The sequence below is a fragment of the Gouania willdenowi genome, chromosome 10 (assembly GCF_900634775.1).
Source record: "Gouania willdenowi chromosome 10, fGouWil2.1, whole genome shotgun sequence".
Classification (NCBI taxonomy): Eukaryota; Metazoa; Chordata; class Actinopteri; order Blenniiformes; family Gobiesocidae; genus Gouania; species Gouania willdenowi.
Window position 1 is genome coordinate 17,327,512 of NC_041053.1, and position 16,184 is coordinate 17,343,695.

General features: G+C 37.3%; 2 protein-coding genes across 5 annotated transcripts in view; both read left to right on the plus strand.

Moving 5' to 3' along the window:
• The first annotated feature begins 253 nt into the window (after positions 1 to 253).
• Positions 254 to 11,875, plus strand: dele1 (DAP3 binding cell death enhancer 1). Its single transcript, XM_028459269.1, has 12 exons — positions 254 to 460; positions 1,368 to 1,485; positions 3,330 to 3,450; positions 4,526 to 4,670; positions 4,768 to 4,962; positions 6,434 to 6,504; positions 6,624 to 6,711; positions 6,796 to 6,938; positions 7,554 to 7,712; positions 8,723 to 8,815; positions 8,985 to 9,144; positions 11,078 to 11,875. The coding sequence occupies exons 1-12, from the start codon at positions 430 to 432 to the stop codon at positions 11,326 to 11,328; spliced, it is 1,575 nt and encodes a 524-aa protein (XP_028315070.1). The 5' UTR covers positions 254 to 429; the 3' UTR covers positions 11,329 to 11,875.
• LOC114470890 (amyloid-beta A4 precursor protein-binding family B member 2-like) overlaps positions 9,336 to 16,184 on the plus strand; it is a 63,884-nt gene continuing 57,035 nt past the window's right edge. For 3 of the 4 annotated variants that reach the window (XM_028459262.1, XM_028459266.1, XM_028459264.1), the window contains exon 1: positions 14,266 to 14,461. The gene's annotated coding sequence lies outside the window, so the exon portion shown is untranslated. Of the gene's footprint in view, positions 9,342 to 14,265; positions 14,462 to 16,184 lie in introns of those variants that run through there. The other variant, XM_028459263.1, reaches the window with a different exon arrangement.

Here is a 16,184-nt window from a genome sequence, read left to right on the forward strand (position 1 = left end):
AAATATTAACATTTGTTTGTGTCTGTATGAATATTCTATAACTATAACTATTTATAACTCTAAGTGTATTTTTATGTTATGTATGTTGTTTTTGTGTGGGGGGGGGTGAGGGTTATGATGATATTTGAACTTTCAATAGCATAATTTATTGCTATCTGGAATAATGCAGTCCCTCTTTTCACCACAGAGAGTCGCTGTAGACCAGATTGTCTCTCTCACTCTATTGCGTCATCACATCCATTTCCGGGTTAGACGTCTTTGGGAAAACAGCTCGTGACCCGGTGTTTTTCTCTGAATCGAAACAACTCACACCGATTAGGAACCACAGAAGCCTTAAGTTATGCATTTTTGGACGTAAAGGTCTCCTAAAACATTTTAAACATGACTTTGTTATAGATAGCAATTTAAATCAACTGTGGTTGACGAACCATGTGGAGAGTTCAAGGGTTGTTTGGCAGAGGTGAGACAAATGTCAGTGAATAATGAAGTTGTTGTCAGTGATTTACATTTACGCACAGTCTGTGCATTGTGTGTCTGTTGATAGTCACGACTGTTTCTCCACGTGTTGTTCCTAAGGGTGTAAATCACCAGCTTCATCACGATACGATATGTATAGATGATGATACCGATATGTTTGCCGATATCACAAAGTCACGATACGATTTCGATTCGATTCACAAGCCAACGATCGATATGATGTGATATATGCGCATCTCACACAATCATTCACATGTATATCAGCTCCCAAAAAACAACTGAAATATGATTTGAACATTTTATTTCTAAGGTATTTCAGGTATCAGGCATTAAATAAACAGTATAAACACCATTCTGTAACATTTAACAAAGTGTTTTGTATTGTTTTGACTTTGATATGTGAGTGATTAAAAAAAAAAAAAAGTATCTGGTAGTTTTATTAAAATTACGACTGTGCAATAAGTTTTTAATAATGCAAAAATATGGCTTTAAAAACAGTTGATTTCACTGTTACAAACTGTAACCAGATGGGGAAAAAGTGTCACTGGCATAATAATAATAATAATAATATATTGTAGGGATGTAACGATTAATCGTAAGGCAGTTAAAAATCGATTCATAGGTATCACGGTTGACATCGATTTTCTGAAAATTGAATCGCAGTACTTTTTTTGACCAGCTACCCACAAGTGTAGGCGGCGGGCGGAGTCTGCTAATCCTTTCTTTCTGGCTGCCTTCTACTCTTAAATATGTTAATAAATGATTCATTACCCCTTTAGCACCGAAAGAATATCTGTAATATTACTTGAATATCTGTAAAAGTCACATTTTTCTATTAGCTCTGTCTACTTTAAAATCCTTAAACTGAGTGTGTTCCTACCACTCCACAGTGCTGCATCGATGCCCAGGCAGCAGCACTCTGCGACTACCTCAGAGTCACCATGTGGAGGATGAGGTCATCAACAGCACGGCTCTGCTCTCTAGCGCTCAGCGCTCCTCTGACAGCAGGTACGCTTCTTATCACCTCAGGCACACGCTCTGAAAATAGCAATCTTTCAAGAGAAATAAATACTCCAGCCAGCCCTGGAGCCTCTCACTTTGATCTCATGGCCTATAATAACTGTCATATCAAACAGTGATTGATGTGAGATGTTTGGATACAGAACAAACTTTACTACTCTTTGAAAAGTCCCTTTCAAGTGGTTGCATCATCATTTAACAGTGAGTCTATCTATCCATCTATCTCACAAATTCCTCGTATATGTAAATGTACTTTGCAATAAAAAACGATTCTGATTTTGATTCTAATGATGAAATGTTCTTTATTAAAACAAGAACTATATATATGAACAATAAAAGAGTCAGGGTTGGTCCCACACCAGACAGGAGTGACCAGAAATGATAAAAAAAAAAAAAAAAAAACTATAGAAATAAATATATTCAGGAGGCACTGCATACTGTTTCATTCCTCCTATTTACAAAGTTAGATTCTTTATAACGTGTGTTGACATCATTATGCTTTATAGTTTTGGTTTTTCATAGTGTTCTGAGCAAAATGTTGGACAAAGTGGGTACTTAAGCCAAAAAAGTTTGAGAACCAATGCTCTAACCTGTGCATGAGACACCAGCACCATTACTAGGGCCCTATAAAATCCATTTAATTATTTTTCCAAATTTTGTTAAATTTTTTTTTTTTTTTTTGATATTTCCTGTTTTCCACACTTTTTTTTTTTTTTTAATATTTATAATTTTTTTCCAGAAAATGTTATTTTTAATTCCTGTGAGGAAACAAAATAAATAATAATAAAAAGAAAACCATAATCAAACAAAAATGTATGTCAAAAATAAAAATGTAATTTAAATTCATGTGTAAGCTCCAATTAAAAGGTAGATATAAATTGAACTGACATATTTAACTATTCATAACAGGGTTGGTGTCAATTAGAATTGTAATTGCATAATTGATAATTACAAATATGGCGTAATTTTCATTTTAATTGTTATTTTTTTAATATGTTGCTGTTGTAATTGTAAATAAGTTGTAATTGAGTTTAGGTAATTTACTTCGTAATTGCCATTAAAATTCTACAAAAATTGTCAATTATAAGTTAACGCAAAACTGGGGAACCGTGTTACAGTTCTTTGTACAGTTCTACACATATGTGGTTAACAATTATTAAAATATGTTTCATATCAAGCTTTCCCACATTGTATCATTTAAAAAAAAAAACTATAAATCTAGGGCTATACTGACACAAAAATGGCTCTGATGCCCACACCAAAAATATTAAAACCTATATATTCATTGATTAGGAAGCTTAACAAGGTAACCAATAGATAGGATAGAAATTAGATGATAGATAATTGTTTTTAGTGTATTTTACAGCTGATTTAGGATTTATCACAAGAGGAAGGTTAACTTTTATTAGGTTATTTATTTCAGGCTCAATAATTGTAATTGAAAATATAATTGTAATTGAGTTACTGGTCACTGTAATCGTAATTGAATTGTAATTGAGCATGTATAATTGAAAATGTAATTGTAACTGAAAAATGTAATTGACCCTAACCCTACATAGGGCCCCTACATTCCTGAAAAAATAAGACTCCAACATGTAAAATGCACTGCGCTCTACCTCACTTCCTCTCTTTTTAGTTTTTCTTTATAAGTAAACAGTAGCGCGTTCAGCCATAATCAGACACACCTTTTTTCTTCTTCATTTCAGGTAACTTAAAGTTTGTTTATGTTTTACACTTGGATTGCTCATCAGATTTCATATCTTCCCTAAACCCAACAGCATGTGGTATGAAAGTGACTTTAAAGAATGTTTATCTGTGTGTTACTGGTACAGCTCCCAGCAGCAGCAGCAGCAGGAGGATGAGGAGGAAGGAGAGAGGAAGAGGAAGAACAGGACCTTTCAGTCCAGCTACTCAGAGCTTCCTCATTACACAGCGCTGGATGCTGTGGGTTGGGTGAGGCTGTTTTAATAATGTTTTATCTTCTTCCTTTTTTTTAATTTACTTTATTCAGGGTGGTGCCACGAGACATAAACAGTAAATAAAATAAAAATGAAGGTTTGGATTGTACCATACTCACTAATCAGCCCAAATATTATAATCAGACGACAGGATAAATATTGACACACACATGAACGAATGTGTGGACTTGCCATTAATATGATGTGAATTACAAAAAAAAAAATAATCAATGACAACTCCCACTGCCTTTAAAAACAATTAAATCTGCCTATTTAAAAGAATGACACACGAAGCAGGAAATCAGAGCAGAATTTATTTAAATTATTGAATAATCAATTACAACCAAAGCACTATAAACATCTGGATTACACATTCAAAATGTATTAAGAAGAAAACTGTATTAAACCTACACATAATTACTGTGCACATAAAAAAGTAAAAAAACAACAGAAAAGCACATCAAAATGACACTGTAGGGGGCCTCTATGCTCAACAGCACTAGTGAGAACCCTGATAGAACAATCACACACAGAAATACTCTTCAAATGCGCTGCATAGGGCTGCATGATTATGGCCAAAATGATAATCACGATTATAGTCACATTTATTTATCATGTTAGGGAAAAATCTGTATTTCTTTTGCACTACTTTAAAAAACAAAACAATATATGAACAGTTTACAGTGCAAAGTTAAGCTTTAAATGAAAATTATACCAAAAAAATAATTAACCCAAGAATTGAAAATGTACCAAGGGTTGCCTGAATAAATACACTATTACAAATACAACTCATTGGAAACAATTACTCAAAATTACTCAAAGCTGCCTCTGACCAATGTTTGAGAAAGTGCCTGATTTGATATGTAGCAGAGCCCACATTTTAAATGTAAATATTGCCAACGATCAGGTTAATTTAATCGTGGCATCCAAAATTGTGATTGATTGTGCAGCCCTAGTGCTGCATAGCTATGGCTAAGGTACAGGTGCTTTGTCATGATTTGAGTTAAAACAACAATGTATATATATATATATATACCAGTGTTTTTCTTACTCTAGTTGTTTGTCTGCAGGGTGCCGTGACAGTTCTGTTCATGCAGATGTGTCGGAGGGTCCACTCCCAGCTTTCCACACGTCCTGATCCCAGCCCCACACCTGGAGCCCTGACGGCTCCTTCTACTCTGCAAAAGTGTGGCTACAACATTCTGCTGGAGATCTGTGAGTGTTTCTCACAGCTGTGTAATCCTACAGCACAGCCACGGTGAGGTCACATGTTGTCCTCACACTGTTGTGCTTTTTTTTTTGATTCATGCAGTATCGAGGCGTGATGTCCTGCCCAGGAGGAGTGTTTATTGTCTGCAGGCGGCGCCAGAGATACAGAGCCGACCTCAGACTCCTCCCACTAACGGCAGCAGCGCTGACAGTCATCACAGCAGCAGTGAGCAGGAACAGCTGAGATCCACCTTTGACCAGCAGAGGGCACTCTTTGCACAGGATTTGTTCATACCTGGTTTGTTAGATTTTAAACAATAACTTATGGTGTGTTCACACCAAACGTGTCCAAAGCATCAACAGCGTCAGGTTTACATAGACAATATATGGTAGACGCGCTTCTAGGGAGTGTCAGAGGGACCGTCCCTCCTGTGTGGCGCATTTTGAAGGTTTTCGCTCGGCGGACGCTGCACAGTTTCAGATTTCAAGTTTTTGGCGTGCATCCGCCGCCTTCAATGCTGGAGATGGGGTTGTTGAACTTTTGGGGCATATTGCGGCGCGTCGACCAATCAGGAGCATTCCCCAACCGTGACGTATTCAGAATAATGAAAAAGAAAACATTCACCAGAGACGGATACACAAGCTCCTCTACTGGAATAGAGCGCCTGTAGTTGGGGTCCTGGTAGGAGATGCGAGCGCCGATGCCGATCAGCAGTTTGTCAAACTGGGCACAGGAGAGACGGAAGTAGCGCTGAAAGCGACTCTCGTCCAGGCGCAGCTCTGGTGAATCCAGAAACGGAGCAAATAAAACCAAGCCACTCTCTTGATAATGTAGAGCTGATGAACAGGAGTCGGAGGAAGCGTGTTCAGCAAGGAACTCCAAACTTTATCGTTCATTCACCCACACTTCTCTATAGCCCTCTAACATCACAGTGCACACACTGAGTCACACCAAAATACATCCGACCACAAACACAGCCTTTTCCACACAACAATGTTCCCCACCACTTCTCAGTCACTGGGTGAATTATACGAATAATAATAATAATAATAATAATAATAATAATAATAAATAAATTTTATATAGCGCTTTTTTGGACACTCAAAGACACTTTACAGAATTAAGGGATTATTCTTTCACTCCACACTTAGTGGTGGTAAGCTACTATTGTAGCCACAGCTACAATAGTAGTGAAGCGAGGCTGCCATAGTGCGCCATCGGCCCCTCCAATAACCACAAACACTCACTCACGTACGACATTCATACTAGGCAATGTTGGTGAAGTGTCTTGCCCATGGACACAATGACAGATACCACTGGGGTGACTGTCCCCCACTGTGGCACCTGGAATTCTCAGTGGTCTTCCATCCACCTACTAACCAGGCCCAGACCTGCTTAGCTCCAGAGATCTAATGGGATCGGGCAATGACAGGCTGGTATGGCCATCATACCTGGTGTGGCAATCAATTATGAGCGTAATTGATCGTCACAATATCATCCATTGTATGAACACCACCGGGAACAGAGAAGCCCCTCCCCTAAACGCGCTCTTCCCAATTTGTTTGGATGCACATCCAGAGCGTCTTCGACGCTGGTGACAAGCGTCTGACTCAATAAGCACAAGTGTCCAACGAGGGGCGTGAGACACGATTTTGACGTCCGAAACGCGTTTGGTGTGAACGCAGCATTACAGACTCACGGAATGATGAGTGTTTTTCTAAATCCTTATTATTTTTTTCTTCCTGATGTTACTTTTCTGCATCTACAGAGGAATCCTCACTGTCAACACCCTGTTCTCAGCAGGAAGAGGCTAATCAGGAAAATGCATCTAGTAGTAAGGTGAAAGGCTTTAGTTTGGATACATGATTTAAAAAAAAAAAAAAGAAAAGAACATTTTATCTCAAAGTGAATCTGTAAAAATGACTTATTCCTACCATTCAATGTGTTTTCACATGAAGCTGCCTGATGAAGAGTTTCTAGCAGCAGCAGCTCTGAACCTCAGGCATGTGGGAGAAACCAGCGTTCCTGTCGTCCTCAACATCATTGGTGATCGAATGGCACAAGCTCACTGTATATATTTTTTCACCACACAGTCTGTTGCTAACATCGTCACATTTTTGTTTGCCGCAGGTGTGGAAAATTCCAAAAGTGGGAGCTACAAGGAAGCGTTCACCTGTTTCCTCGCTGCAGCTCAGCAGGGCTACAATAAAGCTCAGTTTAACACCGCAGTGTGCTACGAGAAAGGCAGAGGAGTGGGTCGGGATAGGGAAAAGGTATTTTAACAAAGGCGCTACTTCAACAGATTTTGAGGGTTAGCATTAAGCCTTATTCAAAACAATAATTGGGCCTATAGTTCACCAATATTCACGGATATTTATTTCTCATTTAATGCCTTTACGTTAAATATTTTGCAAACATCCTTTGTGTTTCATAAATGTAAAAATTGTGACACTGTCATAAGATGGGTGACACAGAAGCTAACAATCAATCAAAGATAAAGTAATGATACACATAAATACATGGCAATCAATCAGGGTTGGGGGACAATTATGATTGTAATCACGTAATGGATAATTAATTACAATTATGGTGTAATTTGCATTCCTATTGTAATTTTGAAAATCAGTTGCTGTCGTAATTGTAATTGAGTTTAGGTAATTTACTTTGTAATTGCCATGAAAATTCTATTGAGTAACTGAAAACATAATTGTAACTCAAAAGTCTAAGTGACTCCAACCCTGAAATCAATAGATAATACATAAGTGCAAAGAGATTTCTCAGTAAACAAATTAAAATACATGTTACATGTCTGTCATTTTAAAATGTGACGATAAAATGGTGTTTTTCAGTGTGATTTACAGGTTTTCATGAAGTTGTTTCTTCCTCAGGCTTTGTATTATTACCAGCTGGCAGCAGATGGTGGCCACAAACAGGCTCAGTACTGTTATGCAAAGCTTATTTTGACCAGCAGGGGGCAGCACAGCTCAGAGGAGCTAGAAACTGCCATCACACTGTTAAAACAAGCTGCTGCAGCAGGACTCACTAAGGTAGGGCTGTCAACTACATTCTTACACATTTCTATCAATGGTTATAGAAAGCCCTTGGATCACGTAGGGATGTAAATAATAAATATACAAAATACCCAAAAGTCACTAAAATGAAGGCAGACTACTAATTGGAAACAATGGCTATTCTTAGATTGTCCAGTTTCACAGTGTATTTTTTGTCTTCATCTTGCTTTTGTTTGCCACTAACGACATTCATTTTACACTGTCAATGTTAAAATTCTGAAGGACATATCCTCTTGCTTACAATATTCTCCTCATCTGGCTTATATGTGCCATTAATAAGATGACCAGTGTAGTTCTGTGTAGTAATCACTTTGAAGCAGAATAAGCACCATTACTACACAGAACACTGATTCTTAATCCCATCTGTACAGTCAATATCTCAGTGTTTTATACAGTAATCAGTATTGTGCAGAATAAGCACTACTGCTTTCGCTCCCTAGTGTTAGTCCAACATGCAGTTTATGTTGATCACCTGTGAGATTCCACACCCCCAAACAATGAAGCCGCTCGGCTCTAAAACAAGCAGTTTTCAAAGACAGCGTTTTTAAAACCTTTGATACAGATACATTATTTGAAGCATGGAGTGATTTATTTATAGCTATAACTAGTATATTTAGCACAAAACAAAAATGAAGGTTTTTGTCTTTTTTCTCTGTTCCTCCCATGCCGACGTGTTCCTGGTTTTCTCATGTATTTCTTCTGACCTATTTGAAATTGCCACACTTTTAATGTATCTTCATTGACTTGTTGAGTTAAAATTGATTATCAGTCAGTATTAAAACCATCAGAGAATTCATTTTCACTGTGTAATGTTGCCTAAAGGGTAACATTAAATGTATCAAAAAAATATTGAAATCTCGAAATAGCAAGAAAATGGAAAAGTGATTTTCTTCACTGTGTTTATATTGAATGTTAGAAATGTAGAAATCCAGAACTATGTGAATGTTTTTGAAACTGCATTTAAAAATGTAAATTTTTGTCCTCAGGCTCAGGTTTGCCTGGCCTCCGTCTACTCCAGAGAGCCTCTGAAATATGGCTACAAGTTCATTGAGTACCTGGAGATGGCAGCAGAGAGCGGCGTGAGTGCAGTCCTTAAGGCTTCTAGACTTCATTAGAGATTAATCACAGACATCTCGCCCTCATTAAGAGGAGTTATTTAATGATGCATTTCAATGGGGGACTGATCTGAGTGCCATTCGTGGGCATGAACATGCTGAGTGTTTAGCTCAAGTTGGTTTCTGTGCTCAGGATGATACGGCCCTGTTCCTGTTGGGTGACTGTTATAACAGCGGCTTTGGTGTACAGCAGAACGTCTCCACTGCAGTTGAGTTCTTCAAACGAGCTGCTCAAGCAGGCAACATGCAGGCTAAGATGATGCTAACGCCACCAAAAGACATCTACGGTAAAGGTAAGGACAGAACTATGTGCATTAGAGCAGTGGTTTTGTTTTCCTTGGGAAATTATTTATTTTCACCTAATTGGTCTAAAAAAAAACATTTTTTAAAACTAATTCATTATTGTGTGTAAATATGCCATTGTGCTGCTATGAGTCCTTCCCAAAAGTGAGAGAGTCAGCTTCACAGCAGCTCCCAACCTCAGCTGCAGGTCAGAGTGGAGAGGAGACCCCCACCACTGTGGATGTGTGCAAATAAAACGACCTTAACTTTGATAGACATAAAAATCTTGTATACCATAGGATTTTTTTTCTCGCTATAAGCACCGCATGTGTACTTTGCTGTGCTTTAGGTCTGCACTCACTCTGAGGAGGAACAGATGAGGAGCTTATGTTTGCTTCTATCTGAAACACAGCGATAAAAGATAAAACAATTAAAAAGATGGCACACAACTGCCACTCAGTTCTCATCATTCTTGTTAATAAACTAGATTTGGTTCATTGTTGAACATCACCTCCCTCCATAACAACCTTTAGATCAAATCTGACACTCTTAATGGGATCCTCTACTGTTTTTACAAATGTGGCCTAAAACCTTTGAAATGTCCTTAGAAGATCAATGCCTAACAAAACATTATTTTGTACCATATTCTTTTTATTAACGTTTTAAAATGGGACTACTTTACCCTGTGCGCCGCCATGTTGAAATGACGTCATTGATTACGTGATTAGCCCATTTTAGTCCATTGAGTTCTTTAGGAGGTGAAGCATTCAGGATCATTTAGCAGCTTTTTCAGTCAAAATAACAACTTGTGCTGCTTTGGGTTGCTCTAAAAATCAATAAAAGTAAAAAAAAAAAGAAAGTCGACGTAAACCTCTTTTGTTTTACAAAATTTGATAATTTGATAAACAAAATCTGTGAGCCGAAAAAACCTGTGACCACAGGGGGCGACAGTTCCATCTACTGTTTTGTAGACTGCATGAAGAAAAGAAGACGAGCTCCGTGTATGTAAATACAGGCAACCAGGATCGACTGCAGCTTGTTAATGTCGGCCCAAGTTGAATCTGTCTGCTGCGAAGAACCAGTGTTCTTGTCAGAAATGGTTGAAGTTATGGTTTAAGTCCGGATTTTTTGCTCTTCTGCTCAATGGACTAAAATGGGCTAATCATGCCACCAAAGATGTAATTTCAACATGGCGGCGCACAGGGTAAAGTAAAAGATTAAAAGATTAAATCGGGGCTTTCGCCTTTAATTGGCCATGTAATGTTACTACATTAATGGAATTCCTCCTCTGCATTTAACCCATCCCTGAGGAGCAGTGGGCAGCCATTTTTGCGGCGCCTGGGGAGCAGTTCGGGGTTAAGGGACTTGCTCAACATCCCACAGTGACGGCCCAGGTGAGGCTTGAACCGGCAACCCTCCGATTACAAGCCCAGCGTCCTTAACCACTAGGCCACCACTCCCCATCAGTAGTCCCATTTTAAAAGTTAATAAAACAAATATGGTGCAAAATAATGTGTTTTGTTAGGCATAGATCTTCTAGTAAGGACATTTCAAAGGTTTTAGGCCACATTTGTAAAAACAGTGGAGGATTCCTTTAACGTTGAACAATTCAGAACAAAATTGAATTCTATAAATCTATTATGTATTTATTTATTGATGATAATGTGTTTATTTATTATAAAGATACAAAAGATTGTTAGTTGCACTTTTTATGCGAAAAACTAAATATGAAAGACCATGATAACTTTTTTCTTTGTGTTTATTTGATTCCTTTTCAAGACACTTTGATAACAATGACTGTATCTTGTTAACAAAGTTTCATTTTTTTTAACATTTTATTGTTGGTGGTGTGCCTTGGTATATTTTTTAAACCAAAAGAAAAACACTGCATTAGAGAATAATTATAATATCCCACTGACACCATCTGGTTTGTTTTGTTCCCAGTACATGGTGCTACATTGAGAACCACCCACTCTGCTCCGTGCTTCTCTGCCGTCCACTCTCAGATCAGGCACCCTCTGTCCCCTATGGCCGGCGTCACTGTGGCGTCCACCCCACAGGCTGCAGCTCTGCCTCTGCTGACTCACTCCTGTAGCACTGGGAGCTTGTGTTTGCCTCTGTCATCCACACCTCTCCACCTTCTTACACCCAGTACACAGACAGGAAGCTGCCAGTGGACCGTGGGAGTCGGATAAAAACCAACGGGGCAACAAATCAAACTGAGGAACGTATTAGAGACTGTGAAGGTTGTTTTCTACCAGGATGTACAGTAGGTCACAGTGTGTTTGCATTATATTTGTTTCTAAGCTTTTATACAAAGATGTGAGTATTGGATAGTTCAGCTTTTGTTACTAAAGTTTTTTTAGGGTTTAATCTCATAAAGTTTCTTATATGTTTGGAAAGTGTTGCAGGTGCCTTTAAGGTAAACTTATCTTGAAGCTAACAAGGCATTTTTACCACTACAAAAAAGAAAAACATGACATTTCAACTGCACTTTAATCTGTACACCAGTAAAACTGATAAAGTGCTGTTTGTGGCAGGTTTATCCCTAAATGTTTTACGCTCATTTAAAGTGAACTTGTGTTTCATGTTGTGGGAATAACTCTAAAAGAAAACGTGTTGCTCTCGCACACTTTGTTGTGGTGCACCCAGTTAGAAATAAGACACCACTGAGGGGAATTTTTGTACTGCAAGTTAAAAAAAAATGAATAAAAAGCAGTTTTAAAGCTGCTGTGTCTTGTTTGGTTGTTTTCACTTCTCATAATGTCCACACTCCACCTAAAACATCAGACTAGATATGTGTGCCAATAAATGTAATATCAGTTGGCATCTCCTTCATGTCTGCATCTGTAGTGGTGGTGGTTTAATTTAGCACTGAGTGGGGGTGGGGTTAATACTTTGTATCACTTAATAACTGAAATTAAGTAATGGACAATATCAGATATTGGGAAAAAGCTATCGAACATCTCTAAATTTTACTCCAGTGGTTTTTAGGTTTTTCAGTCAAAATGTGCAAAAACTTAATATTTATCAGACAAAATAATATATTGACAAGATCTGTTTCATTCTCTTGCATTAATAAACATGAGGATAAATGTAAAAATTTTATTTCTATTTGTTACAGTATTACATTCAATTAGTCAATGTAATACTGTGCAAACCCCGCCTCTGTCCACAACACCTTAAGAATTTAAGAAACTACTTTTTTGTATCCGCATGCTTTTGGGCAACCATTAGATCCATGAGCTGTAATGTTGGAAATACTGAGGTGTACTTTAAACAAAATAAAGTTAGCATACATTAATAAAAGCGCATAAACTATAGAAGAACACACAAGCTATTAGAACACCTTTCTTAGATGTTTGTTCTGCTGAATTTGCTGTCACTGCTCAGCTATTTATGATCCAGTAAGTGAATAGTAATGAGTGTCTAAATCTGTTTTAAGTAAGGCAAAAAACAAATTAAAATTAAGGACTTTATTAATTCTTGAGGAGCTCTAAAATTGATTTCATTCGTTGAAAACGTCAAGATTTTCTAAAATATGTCTCAGGTAAAAAAATAATTCCTTTGACCTTAAGGAATTTCTGTTAACATCTATTGTTTGCAGTAAAATCCTTAATACTGGTTATCTTAATATCATTCTTCACATCTATAAAACATTTTTTCTTCCTCCATTTGTTTTGCATGACAATTCCACCAGCAACATCCTTCTCAGCACTTTCAATATATTCTTATACATTCTAACATCATATGTGTATATTTTGAAGAGGATATACAGTATATATATATTATATTATTATTTTTTAAGTTAAAATTCTATCGTTTATTATTCCATTGTTTATTATCCACATTTGGTTGTTCGGAGACTCCAAATGAACACCATCCTGTCCAGAACGCTCATTTCCTTGAACAATAATTTGTTCTAACGCTTTATTTAATTTTCAAATCCATTTCTTTATTTTGTTATTTTCAGCCCTACAATGTAAAGCTTTTATTTATGTGTTTAACATATAGGGATAAGAGGAAGTTGCATTTTCTCTGAAGGGCTCAAGTTCAGGAACAACATCACTGTCAAGTTATGTTTAATTTTAAAAGCGTGTTTTGGTGTTGGATTGTTAGATGGTTAAAAGACGCTGAATTTGAACTTGAGATAAAAATAAAAAGTTTTACATTTAATTTAGTTTAGTTTAGTTCCTTCATAAATGAGAAGATTACACCACGAATAAATTAAGTGGGCTGCCCTATATTGTGATTCTGTCCATTCGAATTAAAAAATAAAAAAAATAAAAAATCAAGGTTTTATTAATTTATGGACTTGTTTACTTTGGGGGGCGCATTAAATTAGGCCTAGGGCCGCATGTGGGTCCCAAACCCCCAGTTGCCCATGTCTGGTCTATGGTATTGTGAACATTGTATGGTCCTTCCCTTACAAACAATCAAAGATCATGGTATCACTGTCAACATGCTTCACTTGGTGTCAAAAAGGTTCTCTTTAATATAAAAAGGTGTGTTTGTTTTTAATTGAAGTGAGTTATTTGATTGAAAAATAACCCACTTGTTTTTTATTGAATAATATAAAGACACATAACTACTTTCACACTGCTGAAGTTAAATCTCATTAACTTAACATTAACTTTGTGTATTAGAATATTATTTTGTTTGTTTTAATTTGAAAAATACAAATTTACAACAAGTCAGAAGTGCACACTATACAAAGATGCAGGAAGGGGACAAGCAAGCAAGAATTATCCATATACAATTCAAAGAATAAATAAAAAGGGTCAATCAGTCATTATTCCACTTTAAAAAATATTGTTATATATTGTCACAGTTTGTTTGTTTTATTATTGTTTTTTTTTTTTTTTTGTATAAATAAAGGACAAATTAAAGTTTTGATTAATTATTTAAATTCCCACAGAAAGCTTAGAAAAAGGGGAAACCTCTGTCAACAGTTGCTTTATGACGTCACACTCCGATGAAGAAGTATATAGTTGTATATTAGCTGAGTAATCATAGTTAAACAGTAATCACATCACTCATACCAGCTGCGCTCCCTCGCGCGCCTGTACGTCCTGCGTCTGCGGCTCTGATTGGTCAGCTCTGATTGGCGCTCCACAGCGCCGCCCCGAACCGAGCCGAGCGAAGCCGAGCAGAGCCGAACCGAGCCGAGCCTCTCCGTGGTTCCTCCCTGGCGCAGAGACACAGCCTGTGAGCACCGAGCCCTGTTGGAAGTGCTGCCGGTGTGATGAGACTCACTCATACGGGCGGAGTGGCTCCTAAAGGCGGCTGTGGTGTGCGTCGCTGAGGGAAGCGGGCGAAGCAGCATCGGTGAGTGGATGAACAGATGCTCCCCGTCCTCCCTGTGCGGCGCTGGGGATGTGGCTAGAGAGAGAGAGACAGAGAGGTGCTACATATTTACTGCGTTTATTCTGATTAAAACACATCCGCCTGGTAAATAAGGACATCTCCAGTGGAACAGCTCTGGTTTCTGGGTGTTTTTAAAGATAAACCTGCTTGTGAAGTGTTAGAGAGGGAGTTTAAAGGGAAAGCACCAAAAAGCGGGCAGCGAGGATATACTCCACCCATGACATCATCGACTTTCTCAAGTTCATCTCGGCCTCTTCGTGTGATTTCATCTGTTGCATTTTCCTTCTTTGGAAGTAAGAGCAGCTCTGACATTTAAGAAAGAGGACAAGTCACTAAAAATGGATTTATACACCCAAAGATCCCTGTCAATAACACACATCATATTCATCTTTACAGCACTTGTTTCTATGAATGATCGATTAATCCATTTGAATTGATTTTTCATCGAATGTCTTAATATCGATTCATCATATCCTAAAATTAATCAATTGAGACGTCATGTCTGATGCAGTGTTGCTGGTTCAATTCTTAATGTAAACATTTCAATATTTGTATTAGAGCCGGGCAAAAAAAAAATTAAAGAAAAAAAAATCGATGTAATCAATTTATTGAGCATGTAGATAAAAAGGATTTTTATTTTGCGAATTCGAGTTTAAAAAAATAAATAATAATTGAAAATAGAATCGAAACTAAAATTTTTCTTCAAAAAAATCAGAGATGTTTTTTTCAGGCAAAATCGCCCAACTCTAATTTGCTCGATATTACACATGGTAGAAAAGACATATTTAAATAATTTTAGATATTTTTCAATACTGCACTAAGCTAGAGTTATTTTCCACTATTAGCAGCATTAGATCACTTCCATATTCAAGTAAAATTGATACTACGGCTGCACGATAACGGCCAAAATGATAATTTTGATCAATATTGTAGTCACAATTATTGTCATGTTAGGGAAAAATGTGTTTTTATTTCACTACTTTTAAAGAAACAATATGTGTACAGTTTAGAGTGCAAAATGCACCTTAAAAATGTTATTATACTAAAAAAAAGTGTATTAAAAAAATCAACCCAATATATTAAAATTTACCAAAGGCTACCTGAATAAATACATAATTACAGAGTGCAGAGCCTGTATTATACATGTAAATATTGCTGACAATCAGGTGAATTTAATCGTGGCAAGCAAAATCGTGATCATGATTAAAATGTGATTAATTGTGCGGGTCTAATTAGTAATGACTGAAATATCCTTAACCAAATTGGAAAAACTAATGACTTCGCGAATCAAATCAAATCGGGCCGTTGTGAATCAAATCGTAATAGTTTTGAGAAATCTCAATGGATACCCAGCTCTGTTTGCTTAATGAAAAGTAATCAGAAAATGATGATGTACGTTGTCATTTTAAACCATGTCTTATAAAACTGTTGAAAACATCAAAGACATGCACTATCTTCAGGAAAGTTAAGTAACAGACTGGGAGATAATGGTTTGACCAGGATGTGGCTCTAACCAGCTGCAAACATCTCCTGCATCCATAAGTGACCTCTGCTGTCACAGAGCACATGGGATTTATGGAAGACAACAGTCTAACCACCTCTGGGTGTACTGAGCGTCCTGCAAACTGCTGTGTCATCCCACCACTCCCTCTTCCATCCCCCACACTGTTTAAGATCAGACTGG